Genomic DNA, 14,619 nt, shown 5'->3' with positions numbered 1-14,619 from the left:
GTGTTACAGCGAGCAATTTTTTCCCTTCATGCTCATTCTCACAGTGTCAAATCACACCTTCCTGTCCAGGCGCCTGGGAAACTTCCTTCCCGATCAGTGTTCAGACAAGATGGTGGATTGTTCTTGAGATGCTTGAGAGATTGTCTTCATTACCTTCACAGTATTTCAGCTCCTCCAGTTTTATTTACTATGTTTGCTGCATCGTTTCCTCTGAAGCCATCTCATGTGATTTGGTTCCTTCTCGTCCCACACCAGTAAGTTATCAATGTGTGCTTATACTCCATCCGAGCCTTTAACAATAACCCGCTTCACCGTCCTGGAAAATCCCAGATGTAGTTTACAATCAAAGGAAGCACTGAGAATCAATAGTGTCAGTGGACAGTTGAGCGATTTTATCATTGAGAGTCAATTATCATGTGATTTCACCCACAGTTGGATGCTTGCATCATATTCTGACACTTCCAGTTGCCTTTCCTAACAGAGCATTTACATTTTCTCACTCTGTGGGCTCAACAGCTCTCATTTTGTCCAGCGGGCAGACTTATTTGCAGTTTATCCGCTGATTTATGCGTGTAAAGTGTGAACTTTGACGACTGCAGTTTCTTCCAGCAGTTTGTTCTCCTTCCAGGCAGCCCAAGTCCTGAAAGACATCTTTGTGTTCTGAATCATCTGTGTTGTTGTCTGTGCTGACTTCACCACCTCTATTTATCGTGTTGACCCATTTCTTTTCAACTCAGGTTGTCATGCCTAATATTGGCCTGAAAGCATGGGCTCTTTTAGCAACACAGACAAATTACAATTATTGTGTTGATTTTCCCAAATCCCACAATCTCCCCCCCCTTTTTTTTGTGGTTAGCCAGTCACACCAGTGGATATTTTTAAGGACACCTGAGGAAATCTCCATCCATTTTAGTCTCGTCTCATTGGGTGTTTTTCAAAGAGACCTGCGGTGTTTGCAGTGTTTTTTGAGGCGACCACGGGATGTCGGACCATCGCCATCCTTGATCGAGCCGACCAAAACAGGTATTTTAAGCCAAACCATGATGTTTTCTTAACTCTAACCAAGTGGTTTTTGTGCCTACGTCGTGACGAGAGAGGAATAAAAAAACTCATCCTAAATTACAACTTAAAGAAACTCTCAGTTTTAACTTATCTGTGGTTTTGCAGAGAGATTATTGGGTTGGATTGCTTAATACGTGGTTGGTCTGAACATCTAAGATGTATTTTCGCCGTCTTTTCAACATCAGCGTGTCACAAAACACAAAGTTGTGTCTTCATTTTTTAAATTTTTTTTCATTTGTGTGAAGGTATTTTCTCCAAAGTCAAATTGCACTGTGGTCTACATTTATAGCATTTAATGCTTCATTTAAAATATCATAAATATGGAACCAGACAGGCTGCAAGCTGCTAATAAGAAGCTTCCAGGACTCTGTTTCATACATTAATGTAACGCCAGACAACGTTGTACAGGTTTATAGGGGACGAATGTAAACACTGATGGTTTTATTATCCTATATTCATTACATCGTGCAACATTTCATGATGGTACGCTGGTTGGTCTCGATGCTTCACAAATGCTGATGACATTTTCACGAGAGATGTCTACAGCTCTTAGCAACGTCTCAGCCATTAAAGAAGATCCGATCCCACTCACTGTTTTGTCTCTAACCAGAGTCGCCTCTCAGACATCAGATTTCACAGCTTCACCTCTTTCGTGGGCTTAAAAGCGTCTCGTCTGACTCTTAACACCTCATTCAGCAGATAAAAATGTTGGTTCGTTTTGTTCTTTCGTGTGCATTTTCCAGCAGAAATGTGTTTTAACCTTTGAGTGCATCTTTCATCCACAAAAACTACAATTTTGCGCCCACACGTCTGTGGCTTTCAGGAAATATTTGTTGCCATCTTCCAAAAATGTTGCCCGTCTCAAAATCAAGGCCAGAGCATCAATTTTGAGATGAAGTAAGAAGTTTGTTCTTGGCAAACAACACACAAGACGAGTGTCTGCGTGTCTGCTCATCATCAATCGCTGTCAAACAGCTACATTTGGCAGATTATTGGGCATTATTTTATAGTACTTTTTATGACGGATAGAAAATAATCTTTGATGTTGAAGGAGTGATGAAAGTGGACCGATAAAACTGCACTTAGCAAAACCATCCAAACCCTGAATTCAGGTCAGTGGTTCTCCAAAGGATTGCAGGACAAACATAAACCCACGCTGACATATAAAAGAACCATTAAATGTATTTTCCCTGTACCGGAGAGCGGCGTATGTGCAAGGTAATGGCTATTGATTCATCACCTTTTCTCTGCTCTGCTCTGCAGGGATTTGATGAGTTTTCTTTTTCCCCGTTTCCAAAGCGAGGACTCTGTCAAACTTTTTAATCGTCACCTCGAGCTAGAAAGAAAAAACTTTGACAACAAAAGGCGAGTGCAACGAGTACGGGTCTGTGAGTGTTTTTACGTGTCAGTGGTGACAGTTGTGTCAATACTTAATGCAGTGTGTGAGAGCATGCAGGCAAGTGTACCACTGCCTACATCTAGTGGTGGAGGGACAAACTGCACACTGGACACCATGACACAACTTAATAATATGTGCATGTTGACTGAGGGCTTCACAGTAGTAAAGTTGAGCAGCTGCATTGAAGAAAACTGCAATCAGTAAGTCTCACTTTTTAAAACCATAATTACTTCAATGATTGGCTCTGCAGAACAGATATTAGTCAAAAACCTCTTATTGTCAAGAGTCTAACTCAGTCCAGACTCAACACACAGACATGATGCACATATTTTATGTTCAGCTCGACTTACACTTTCCGAGGATGTCATTATCTCTGATGTCCATCCCGAATTCACGTCCGAAAATCAGCTTACAAATCATAGAAAAAAGACGCTCCTCGCAGCTGCAGAACCTGCCTGAGAAACTGCACGTTTTAAAGTTTTCTTCAGTATCAAATGAATCCAGTGTTAGCTATCCGTACACCCGTGAGTAAATTAAAAACAGGAACTCATATTAGCTTATTCGGCATACTTTTAATGATGCCAATTTGCTAAAAAGTAAACAAATAAAGGCTAAAACAACGCTCAGGTTGATGACGACACAGCTAACTGACGCCATGGCAACATTTTACTTCCTGTTTACATCCGCAACAACATATTTAAATGTATGACACGCAATTTGCAGTGTTTGCAAGCACAACATAATACTAATACTGCAATAATTCGACTTAAGTAGCAATAAAATTAATTGTTTAGAGTTGTGTTAAGTAGCCTGTTCAATGTTAGCATACATGAGCTACATAGGCCTCTCTTCAGCACTGTAAGAACAAATAAAAACAATTAAAAGCATACATTCGGTCAGGTATAATGGCTAATTATGACAATATCCTAAAGATTTATTTGATATTGTTTCTTCTTGATATTGTGACTCTTGTTTCAGACCTGGAGACAGTGAGAATTTTCAGTTATTACCATCTGAAATCTTTGTCTCTGTAAATATGGTACAAGAGCTGATACCTGGTTTTCCTAAGCTCTTATTATTCATTTTTACAGGTATATGGTCTGAAAGACTGTATTTAAAATCTTAAAATGTAATGTACAGTAAAGTACTGCGCTTTGGTACACATTCAAGATACTATCCAGCTTTTTGCTTTACTAAATCTCCCAGACATGTATTGTACTTTTTACCCCACTACATTTGTCTGACAGCTTTAGTTACTAGTTACTTTTCAGATTACAATTTTTCATACCCTTCCTGTACAGTAAAAAACATGTATCAGGGCTGAGGTCCGCGGGCCGAAGGTGGACCAACATAAGGTTTGATTTGTGCTGCCAGATGTTTTTAATTAAAAAAACAAATAATGTGAACATGTAGAATTTGAGTGGCTGCTAATGCAGTATTATTTTTATGAGGTAAAATGCTCTTTAAATATGTAAGATCCCTTATTATTCTTTATTATTTTTCACAATCTGAGCACGGACAGAGGGACACTGTGCAGGAAGTCAGTCAATTAAGGGAACCTCAGTTCTGAGTACTGTGAAAGCGCTGAGAGGCAAGTGGAAATATTTAAAGGAACTTAAAGAGATTATCTTGGACTGTGAGACTTCGACAATAGACCTTTTTTCTCACTTTCACCTCAGGCCTTCTGTGTAATACCATTTTGCATCCTAATACAAACAGTAGTGTGTTGCTTTTCAGCTGTGGTCCACTGTTAAGTTTCAGTTTTGGCCCTCGAAGAGAAAAAGTTTGGGTGGTTGAGAAAATTGTACTCCTTCTACTGGATTAGCTGGAAAATACATCACAGAGCTAAAAAGGTTGACTTTTAGAGATATGTGTCACGCTACAAACATATGATGACCTAATAGAGTAACAGTCAAGTAAACAGTGTATAAAATAGTTAAAACTGGCTCAAACTGAAACATCTACGGCAGTAAAATGAAAACAAATGATGACACACAGTGTACGGTGGTTACGCCCCCTGTGGGAGTGCATTGGTAATAACTTTATTGCAAAAATACAGGTTCCCTCTTTCCCCGAGCAACACCACCCCAGAACTGACACACAGTCTACACACACCCACAAACAATAAACCATCTGCAGCGGTTTCATCTTCACTCGTCACCCGTCTCTTTTGTCTCTGACCGTCGCATCATTCACAAACACACACTTTCATCCTTAAGTTTACATTCATTCGCTCTCTTTCTGCCGTTTCGCTCGCTCCTCCTCCTCCTCCTCCTCCTCCTCCTCCTGGTTGCTCTCTTTTTGCATTCCATTGGTTAAAACGTAATAGTAGATGCAGAACAACAAAGTTCAAACCAGCAGCATTAAAACATGAGATCTCCTCCTCCTCCTCTCCGTGTCTCTGCCAGAGTCCATGAGAGCGCCCGTGGGTGGGTGTGTCTGCCTCCTGACTGTCTCTGATACAGGATCGTGAGGGAAGGTTGATTTGCATAGCGGACTCATGCGCTACAATTGGCTACATTCTCCCACATCCAGAACCCAAAAGAAAAACAAACAAATCAACAACAACAAAAGAAAAAAAGAAAGACAACAACAAAAACCTGAACCTAAATGAAAAATAAAAATGTTAAATACGCTCTCTGAGTCAAGTGCCAACCTTTGGTTTAGTAACAACGATCAATCAACATCAGTAAATTCTTGAAGAACTTTACATTGGCCAGTTGTTTTGTTTATAAGTTGTTATTTTATATAATATTTAATAGAATAAAGCATATAATAAATGTACTCTACACATGTCAGAACGCTCCTCAGTAAAGGGGGGAGTGAATGAAGTTACGTTACTGTGTAATAACTGTTCATACAACTGAGGAATGGTTGACATCTCTGAAGAAGAAGATAGCTCACTGGCTGAAAATATACCTCTAATACATATATATCATATAAAGCATATTCATAGTAGACATGTCACTGTCTCAGGCTGAAGATGAGCATTTTTCTATTCACATCTGAGGTCATCAAAACCAGTTTCAGTGGGAGGGAGAACCAATAAGAAAACGAGTGAATTCATAAGTTCACCTGAGGCCTTTAAATAAAACAAACGCCAATCGGACTTCTCTCCGGCTGCCTCTCGGTCCAAAAGCCTCTCAGGAAAAGTGCACTTCTGCCGAGTAACCTTGCAAAGCGCACTTGAGTCATCTCTGTTTTTTTCATTAATAAAGCCTAAGAGAAGGGTTTCCTAACCTACATACTCTCGCTCCCCGTCTCGACTTCCCTCTCCCCTGTCGGCCTATTTCTGGTGCTACCGTTCCCTGTTTTTGGAAGGAAGAAAGCAAGCGCGAATAAAAGAAGAGCGGGGAAGAAGGGAAGAAAAGAAAAGAAAGAAAGAAAGAAAGAAGCAGAGAAAAAAGGAAGCGCTTTTCTTGTTTAATCTCCCGGTAGAAACGGGAGAGCTGTCATTAGGTCGGCGAGCGGTTTTTGTGGGGGGGGGAGGGCGGAAACTCCAGCTAGACACTTGTGAAGTGCACTCCACTCCTATTTGAAATGCAGACATGAGGAAGTACCACTTTTAAGTTTATCAATATTCGTTAATTATCATTATCAACATTCCATAAGGTCTTATTAATTAACATACAGGTTTCATACATGAGTTTTTCTGTACATGACTTTTAGTTATTAGAGAGTTCGGTCTCGGGCGGGTTTTTACTGTGCGCGCACACAGGAAGAGAAAAAAACAAACGAACCCGAAAAACAAAGAAGAGAAAAAATATGGCTGTCCATCTGAAACAGTTCGGCTACGTGTGCGTCCAACAGGAAAATGCCCGTGAAGAAAGAGGAAGAGGCGTGGCTACTTGGTAAGAGCCTCCCCCTGAGCTGAGGGGTCCTGTGTGTGGGGAGGGGCGGAGTCTGCCGAGAGCTCAGGTCCGATCAGACCCGGCCGGTGAGCGACCGAGCCGACGCTGAAAGCGGCATGCTCGCCAGGCTGACTGCACAGGGGGGAGCCCTCTGAAAACCCAGGGGGAGACAGAAACAACAGTCCCGGGAAGAAGGGGGGAAGGTTGAGGTTGTAGTTGGGGGTCAGAGTGACTGCATAGACAGAATAGTAGGTCGAGGACTTGGGAGGGGGAGGGAGGAAGGCAAGAAGGGGCTAAGCAGGGTGCTGCAGGCGCTGAGGGAGGCTCTACGTCAGTGCAGATGTGCATGTGTGCGTGCATGTGTTTGCGTGTGCATGTTTGTTTGAGGGAGGAGGAGGAGGAGGAGGAGGAGGAACAGGATGGGAGTTTGATCCTCCTGAGCCGATTCCAGGTCCGTCGAGGCGAGGCCGGCGATGGACCCCGGCGCCGCCGCTGCCCCGGGTGGAGGTGGAACGCGGTGAGAGATTAGTGAAGCAGAGTCGGACTCTGGTCAGAAGACAGTTTGACCCCCGTCAGACACAGCCAGAAGCTCCCTGCACTGCCCGACAGCTCCTGGACGGGAAGGAGGAACAACAGGTCGGGTCAGCACGAAGGTGCAACTCAGATTCACGTCAGACTCACTGAGTGAACAGTCAAACACAAGATGACATTTTTATGTCTGCACCTTTTCAGTGAAATTAGTTCATTCAAAATTAGCCATGTCTTTACTGCACTTTAATTTATAGGCATTTTAATCTTGATCATCTTTAGAAACTTTGGAATTTGTCCATAAATTTAATATGAAGTGAAGCGTGGTGCGACATAAAAACACATAAAAATACATAAAAACACATAAAAACACATAAAAACGGAAAACTGGAACCTCCCAGAATCAACTGCACCAAAGTGGGTTTGAAATTATTCTAACTTCAGTGTTTTTTTTAATGATATAAGTAAACGAGTACAGAGTATTTTTGCACATACAGTAAGTCAGAGAGAACCAAATTTCCTGTTTTGTGCTGAAGAAAAAACTTCTTTTCTAGCAGATAATGTTCAGGATGAAATATTATGTCTTTTATTTCTGGTGATGTATATTTCTCTTCTCTTGTCGTATGGCTGACTGATGGACTAAAACACAGTCTCACATACACCTTTAGTGTATTTACATGCATCTAATTGTCCCTTTTTTCAGGAGATTCGATGTAAAGAACGTTTCATCTCCCTGCACACGTGACGAAAACGCTATCCAGGTTTTATTGAGCGTGTGCAGTTGAGTCTGTGTCCCAGTGAATGATCAGAAACCTGGATCAAGTGTTTACGTGCCAAAGTTTCCTGGTTTCTGTCGGAGTAATCCAACAAAATCATCCAGGTTTCTGAGACCAGGATATAATGTTTAAATGCACAAAGCCAACATCCTCTGATGCTACGTGTGCATGTAAACATGCTCGCCGTTGAAGGTGAAGCTGTCGTCTCACGTCTCACATCCGAAACAGATTTGAAATAAATCTGACAGGTGTTTTATTTGTGACACCATTATTTCCTGCTTTGCTCATTATTTGGGTGCCAGCGCCTCCGACAGCTCGTCCCACAAATGTCATTTTTTAACTTTTAACTGGAGAGGCGCCTCACAGCCTGCCACATAAAGAGTTTCAGCTTGATGTATGACACAGAAGCAGTTTCTGTTGTCGGTGTATCCTCTGTGACATTATTAGAGATGTGAAGTGTTTTCTTCACGCCCAGCAGTTAAATCATTACAGTAAGAGCTGCTTGTTTCTCAGCTGTGGAGCACTTGTGATAATAAGTAGTCAACAACAGGAAGATTTGCATAAAACGTCTTGTAAAAATAATGCAAATCAGTGTGCACATAAAAAAATTGCTCACTGTAAGTATTCAGTGTTCTGGGACCGTATTTTCCTCTGAGAACAGCTTGTTTATTCAGCCATGGAAAAACTGAATATTTCTGAATTTGTATTATTACCTCATTAATATTATAAATATCAAAATTAATTACTTTTATGTACGATTATTAAATAATAAACACTTGAAAAACACATGAAGTTCCCCTTAACTTTATATGTAATCATTAAACAAACACATAAGGTTAGCGTCTAAGTCTACATTTATTTATTTGTTCTTTATTAAATTGGATACTTTATATTGAATAAATAAATGAATAAATACATGTAAAGGGAAAATGTAGTCCTTTTTATAGGATAATTATTTGGTTGAGCGTGCACTAACCTCAGCTGCCACAGTGAGGTGTGATTTTTATAAAAAGTCTCTAAAAAGAGACCTTAAATGACACAAACCACAGAAATCTGCAGGTCAGAAGTGTCATTTTGGTCCAAAACAAGGTAACCTGATTGAAATTCTGTTATTGCTCCGTCCTAAAGGACGAATAACAGTTTTTTTTCTCTAAACTTAAGTTACTTTTCATTTAGCTTAAGGAAATATTTATTTTTTCTAGAATTTAAATGAGCAAAAAGCATCCTCTTTATCATCTGGATTGTGTTTCAGGTTCAAAAGTTTTTGATTTCTGCAGGAAGTTTTAACTAAATTTGACACATGGCAGATTCTCCCAGGGATGAGAAAAACCTTTGGCTCTCCAGTTATTACAAATCAGCGCACATCCCCAGGATGTAGCTACGTGCAAATAGGGGCTTAGCCTACTTTTGTGCCAGACGAGTGTGGTTTGCCAGAAAGTGAAAAGATCACCAAACAGTCATAAAACATCACGAAAAGACACCGACTTTGCTGCTGTGACCTGATTTAAAAAATCAGCTCTGAAACCCACTCGTCTGGCACCAAAAGTAGCTCAACCAAGGAAAACGTGCACTCAGATGAGTGGCATTTTCCTTTAAAGACTACAAGTGTAAGGTCGTACGAGCTCAGCGCAGTGTTTACCTGTGAAGCGGTGGAGGGAGGTGGTGATGAGAAGGTGTTGGTGATGAGGAGATGGAGGAGATGATAGTGGTGGAATAGCGACAGGGACTCAGAAGAGAGGAAGTAAGCAGGGAGAGGCACTGACATCAGCCTGCTTCACCTTTGAGAGACAAAGAGGACAGAGAGGAAGAAGAGAGAGGAAGAAGAGAGAGGAGGACAGATTGGAGATCGAAAAAAAAGCAGGACAGAAGGAAGAAACGAGACAAACAGCGGAGGAGGGGGGGGAAGAAGAGCACAGGGAGAAGCAATGTGTCAGGTGCCACGGCGGGAATCATCAGGCAGGTGCAGTTTAGCAGCGCGGCCACAGGGAGGCGGCAGAGCACAGGAAGTCACACTCACAAAGCTGCGGGTTGCAGTCAGGCGGCTGCGGCGCGGGGTCACTACCGTGCCGCTCAGGCTGCGTCCGATCCGCCTCAGGTTTTCCCCGTCGTCTGGCTCCACCCCAAAACGCAGATCCCGCAACATCATTGGCTGAAGGGAAGGAAAAATGTCTGTCAGAGGCTGGAAGAGACGGATCCACGAGAGAGGGGGCTCTGTCAGGGAGATGACGTCGGTGTTACCTTGTTGAGGTAGGTGGGGGTGCTGGTGCAGTCTGCCCCGTACACACTCCTCTCCATGTCTGCGTTGGGGGTCTTGGAGCGAGCCTGCCCTCCCACCCTGGATATGAGCCTCTCTGATGGGCTGCAGCCTGGAACACACACAGGGTGGAGGCTGGAGGTCAGGAGCCGAGCATTCAAGGGTCTAAAACGTGCTTTTTTTTACATGGTTGCAGCCTTTTCAGCACATTAAATGTCTTTTTAAAAACATTTTTATTTAGAAGAGTTTGTTTTTTTGTCAAAGAACCCAAAAGCAGTGATGAAATGTAACCAGGTATATTTACTCAGGTACTTTACTTAAGTACAGTTTTGAGGGATTTGTACTTACTCTACATTTTCTGCTACTTCATACGTCCACTCCACTACAACTGAGGCAAATATTTAACTTTAACTCCACTACATTTATTTGAAAACTCAAGTTACTAGTTACTAAAGTCCTCGAAGTATGACTGTGGGTACTTTTTATAACACTGCCCAAAACGCATACTTAGTAGTTATCGTTGAGATATCCTGTTAAAATATGACTTTTGCAGAAGTGAAAGTCAAACACAAATATATTACTTGAGTGTCAAGTCTCAAAGCATCTACTGTTTAATGTATTTAAGTATCAAAAGTACAAGTAAAAGTACTTTCTTCATATATTAAAAACTCTATACTCTAAAACTCTATGCATGTCACCTCAGTCAATTTAAAAAGGTCAATGTTTGAAGGTGTGTAGCTCATAGTTTTGTTTGCATGACTGGGCGTGTGTGTGCGTGTGTGTGTGTGTGTGTGTGTACCTGTCTTTCCAGCCTGCAGACTGGCCTGGTAAAGGGAGTCGAGCTCGGACAGCTCAGCCTCTTCACGGTCACAGCAAGGATCACTGTGTTGCCCTGGGGCATGCTGGGAGCTGTAGTGCCCTGGAGAGGACTGGCAACTGTAGCTGTAGCGCTGACTGGACGCCTGCGGCCTGAAGGGAACGCAGCGGTCCGGGGGTGTTTCGTACGGCGTCACCACGGCGTCGGGCCGGTCCAAACTCCAGGAGGACCAATGGCGTGTGCCGCTGTCGGCGACAGCGCCGTGCCTCGGCCAATGCTGAGCAGCAACGGTGGGGGAGTGGGGCCGGGGCGGCTGCCAGAGAGGCGTGAGAGGTTTCCTCTGCCCGGAGGCTTCCAGAGGGGAGGACGGGGGAGGAGGATAGGACGGAGGAGCGGGGTGTGTGTGTGTGGGTTCAAGTTGTGTGGCGTGTGCGGTGTGTGTGGTGTGTGTATCCCAGAGACGCAGAGGAAGCGAGGGCAGAGAGATGGCTAAGTGCTTCCCCAGGGGTCTGACGCTCACCCCCCCTGCCTGCAGCAACTCGCACAGCCTCACCCCCGTCCCCTCCCTCCCATCCTCGCCTTCCTCCCCTCTCCTCCCACCCTCCTCCCCCTCCTCCCCTTGGCTGGAAGGGGCGCAAGGGTGAGGGATGCTGAGGGTGAGCGGGGGTCGAGGGGGAGCGGGCCGATAGGGTGGAGGGGGCGGGTCCGGGCCCAGAGCAGCGTCCTGGTTGGGCGTTGCCTGGTCCTCTTCCTCCTCCTGATTGGGCGTCAGCAGTACTTGGACCGGGCCAGGCTGTTCACTGGAGGACACAAGAGAGGGAGGGTGTCAGTCAGCCGGCAGCACGGACAGGAAAAAACAAAAAAACAGAGCTGCTCTGACGTCAGGTGAGTTACTGCATAGAGGGAAGGTCACAACAGCATACCAGGATAAACAAGCAGAAAACACACACACACACACACACACACACACACACACAAACAAACACACACACGAGCTCACCACCGTACAGAACAAACAGCTTCGAACACAATGATGCAGCCTTGTGCAAGCATCGCTTTGTGTATGGGATTTCGCAGCCATGCTGTTTGTGAGTCAGGCACAAGCTCAGCTCCACTGACTGACTGAACAAACTTCACTTCCTGATCAGAACGTCTCCCACAGATTTAATCTGATTATCAGAGCAGCTCTTTACCCTCCGCTGCACCGCTGCACTTTATCGTCGCGGAAAATAAATGTGGCTTCTGCAGTCTGGAGTAATTCAGCCTCAGCGGGCCGCTATATTACTTTATTGATTTACATACATTGATATGTGGAGGATATGATGTATGTTGAACATTAGTGGATCCTCTCTGCAGTGTAGCAGCGTGTGTGAGTGTGTGTGTGAGTGTGTGTGTGTGTCGGTATGTGTGAAGTGAGTCTGTAAATTTGTGTGTCTATTTTTAAAGACAGCGTGTGCGCAAAACCTGTATGTGTCTACGTGAGTGCCGGCCCCCATCCCCCACATTAACTCTCCCGTCTCTTTTCAGCCTTAGTAATTACCCAGCAGGCTTTGCAGCGGCAAGCTATAAATCAGAGGCTCGTGTTGATCAATAGAGGAGAGGAGGGAGGTAATAAAAGAGGCTGAGAGCCGAGCTTTACCTCCTCCTCCTCCCCTTCGTCCCGCTGTTAACAGTTTGGATTTACAGTTTAGTCATTTTTACCTAATTTCGCTGCAGTTTAAGTTGAGCTCTAATGAAGCAGAGACGACACGAACGAGTTAACAAATCCAATCATTTCTACTCTCTACCTGTAATTCTCATCAATTCATCTGGTTCAAAGTGCTGCAGTCAGACTCTGACTTTATATATATAAATAGACCTTTGCAATCAAAGCCATGTATGTGATCCTAAAATGTTTTTATCACATCAGCACTAGTGTTTATAGTAGTGTTTATTTTTCATAGCAGTCTGATCTGTGTGCTTTAATTTTTTATTATTAATTTGATTAAACATTTAATTTTAGTTCTATCTAAAATAGTTAAAGCTCCATGAAAATGCCATCATTTCTTAAAGGGTAACTCCACCAATTTTAAGATGTTTACCACCTTAAAAGCATGTACGGGACTGGATACTAAACATATTCACAACTTGCTGACTCAATATGAGTTCAACCGGAGATCCTCAACGATAAACCAGATCAGGCCTCTGAAATTCTGTTTAAAACGTTTAAAAACTGAAATTATGTGACGAAAAGTTTTGACGGTATAACAAAAATGTCTGTGTGTTGTGTCGCAGAGATATCTACTGAGGTTAGCATGCTAACCAGCGAGCCCCAGCCTGTCCTTTGTCAGAATACAACTCTCCGAGCTCTGCTAGCTGCACGGCTAACTGAGCTAACTAGCTATCAGCATCTACACTTATCAGCAGTTAGCGCTTACTCTGGTGACATGCTGCCCCGTTAGTCTGTCTTGCCTACAAGTCTAGTTTTGACTGTTTAACTATATTAAATGTGGGTTCTTTATCTCAGATTCTACGTTTTAAAAATATGAAGTACGTTTTTTTACTCAGCACTTCTCGTATGGAATAATCTACATCTGAATCTCACTTTCCACCTCCTCACACAGCAAAAAACTAAGACATCAGGAGGAGACAGACTGACTCACTGTAACACACAAACACAGCAGCGAGAAGCAGAACAAACAGACGAACGGGATGCTGAACAGTATCTGTGACTGCAGCGCACAGGACAGCAAACACAGTGACGGACTGCTGCCGCTTTAGGGCGCACAGAGGGACAGATCAGCAGCACACAAAGAGCAGAGGGAAGCCTTGGCAGCACACAGCTACAAAGAGCAGCACAACAACAATGAAGGGGAGCAGTGAAGCACGGAAAAGCAGAGAGCGACTCCGTCTCTCTCTTTTTTGCTCTCGATGGCAACACAGAGCCCAGCAAAGCAAGTTTTTTTTACTGCACTGCAACAAACACACAAACACAAAGAGGGTACGAAGTGACCGTATATAGTCGAGTGTGTGTGCTTGAGAACACACGCACATTCAGACACACAAACACACATACAGCGGGGATGTGAGAGCGCAGTGCTCGGGGGGGTTACAAAAAAAAAACAGGGGTTCTGGGATTTTGTGCAGCCAGAGCTGGAGACACACACATGAGGGTGTTGAGGTGGGTTTTTTTTGGACAGCCAGCACCCAGAGGACACACACAGAGGAGTCCTGAGGTGGGTTTGAGGACAGCTTGAGCTGAGGACACACACGAAGTGAGGAGGGGGAGGAAGGGAGGAAGGGGGGTCTGAGGTGGTTTTGAGACAGGCACCGCTGCGGACACATAAGGGGGGACAGTGGTGGTACCTGCGAGGCCCCTGTGGGCGGGCGCTTCCTGTCTCCCGTTCCATTTCCTGTTCCTGCCTGCGTTTGATTGGGCCCCCAGTGCTCCTCATGCACGCAGCTACAGCCAATCCGCTATGAGCGTTAGCCTCATGCAGGGGTCTGAGCACAGCTGAGGATGTTAACATCAGAGCGGGAGATAAAAAGGAGAAAAGACAGAAAAGATGTAACGACAGAGTGGCAGAGAGAGAAAGAGTAGTAGAGTGAGTGAGAGGGAAAGGAAACAACAAATAAGATTGAAGAGGAGTAAAAGATGACAAAAACATGAGGATGAAAGAACAGGTGAGACAAAAGGAGAAAATAGAAGCAGAGCAGAAGGAGTGGTTATGAGGGGGCCGGCATGCATTACGCTCCTCTACTGTAAGTCAACGTGTGTTTTAGACATGTATAGAGCTGCAAAGTGAGGATTTGTTTTGGGCGTCCCGTTTTTTCTTTATCGAGAACTTCTTTGAATTGGCTACATCGAAAATATTAGCATCTGCAGTAACAAAAATATATTGTTCTTCGTTTAAAAGTCAAAGGTACGGGCATGTGTACATGAAAGCTTAAAG

At 43.8% G+C, this 14,619-nt stretch overlaps 1 protein-coding gene across 1 annotated transcript in view; it reads right to left on the bottom strand.

Moving 5' to 3' along the window:
* Nucleotides 1-4,461: 4,461 nt before the first annotated feature.
* usp54b (ubiquitin specific peptidase 54b) overlaps nt 4,462-14,619 on the bottom strand; it is a 58,743-nt gene continuing 48,585 nt past the window's right edge. Inside the window, exons 16-20 of the mRNA XM_084341763.1 lie at nt 14,033-14,180; nt 10,670-11,487; nt 9,855-9,982; nt 9,634-9,765; nt 4,462-6,924 (exon numbers count right to left, since the gene is read on the bottom strand). Of these exons, the coding sequence (XP_084197889.1) occupies nt 6,838-6,924; nt 9,634-9,765; nt 9,855-9,982; nt 10,670-11,487; nt 14,033-14,180 (1,313 nt within the window). The 3' untranslated portion in view covers nt 4,462-6,837. The remainder of the gene's footprint in view (nt 6,925-9,633; nt 9,766-9,854; nt 9,983-10,669; nt 11,488-14,032; nt 14,181-14,619) is intronic.

This window comes from Pagrus pagrus, assembly GCF_965226575.1.
Source record: "Pagrus pagrus genome assembly, chromosome: 21".
NCBI classification, from domain to species: domain Eukaryota; kingdom Metazoa; phylum Chordata; class Actinopteri; order Spariformes; family Sparidae; genus Pagrus; species Pagrus pagrus.
Note: the sequence above shows the minus strand (reverse complement) of the source record. Positions and strands in the feature narration are given on the sequence as shown.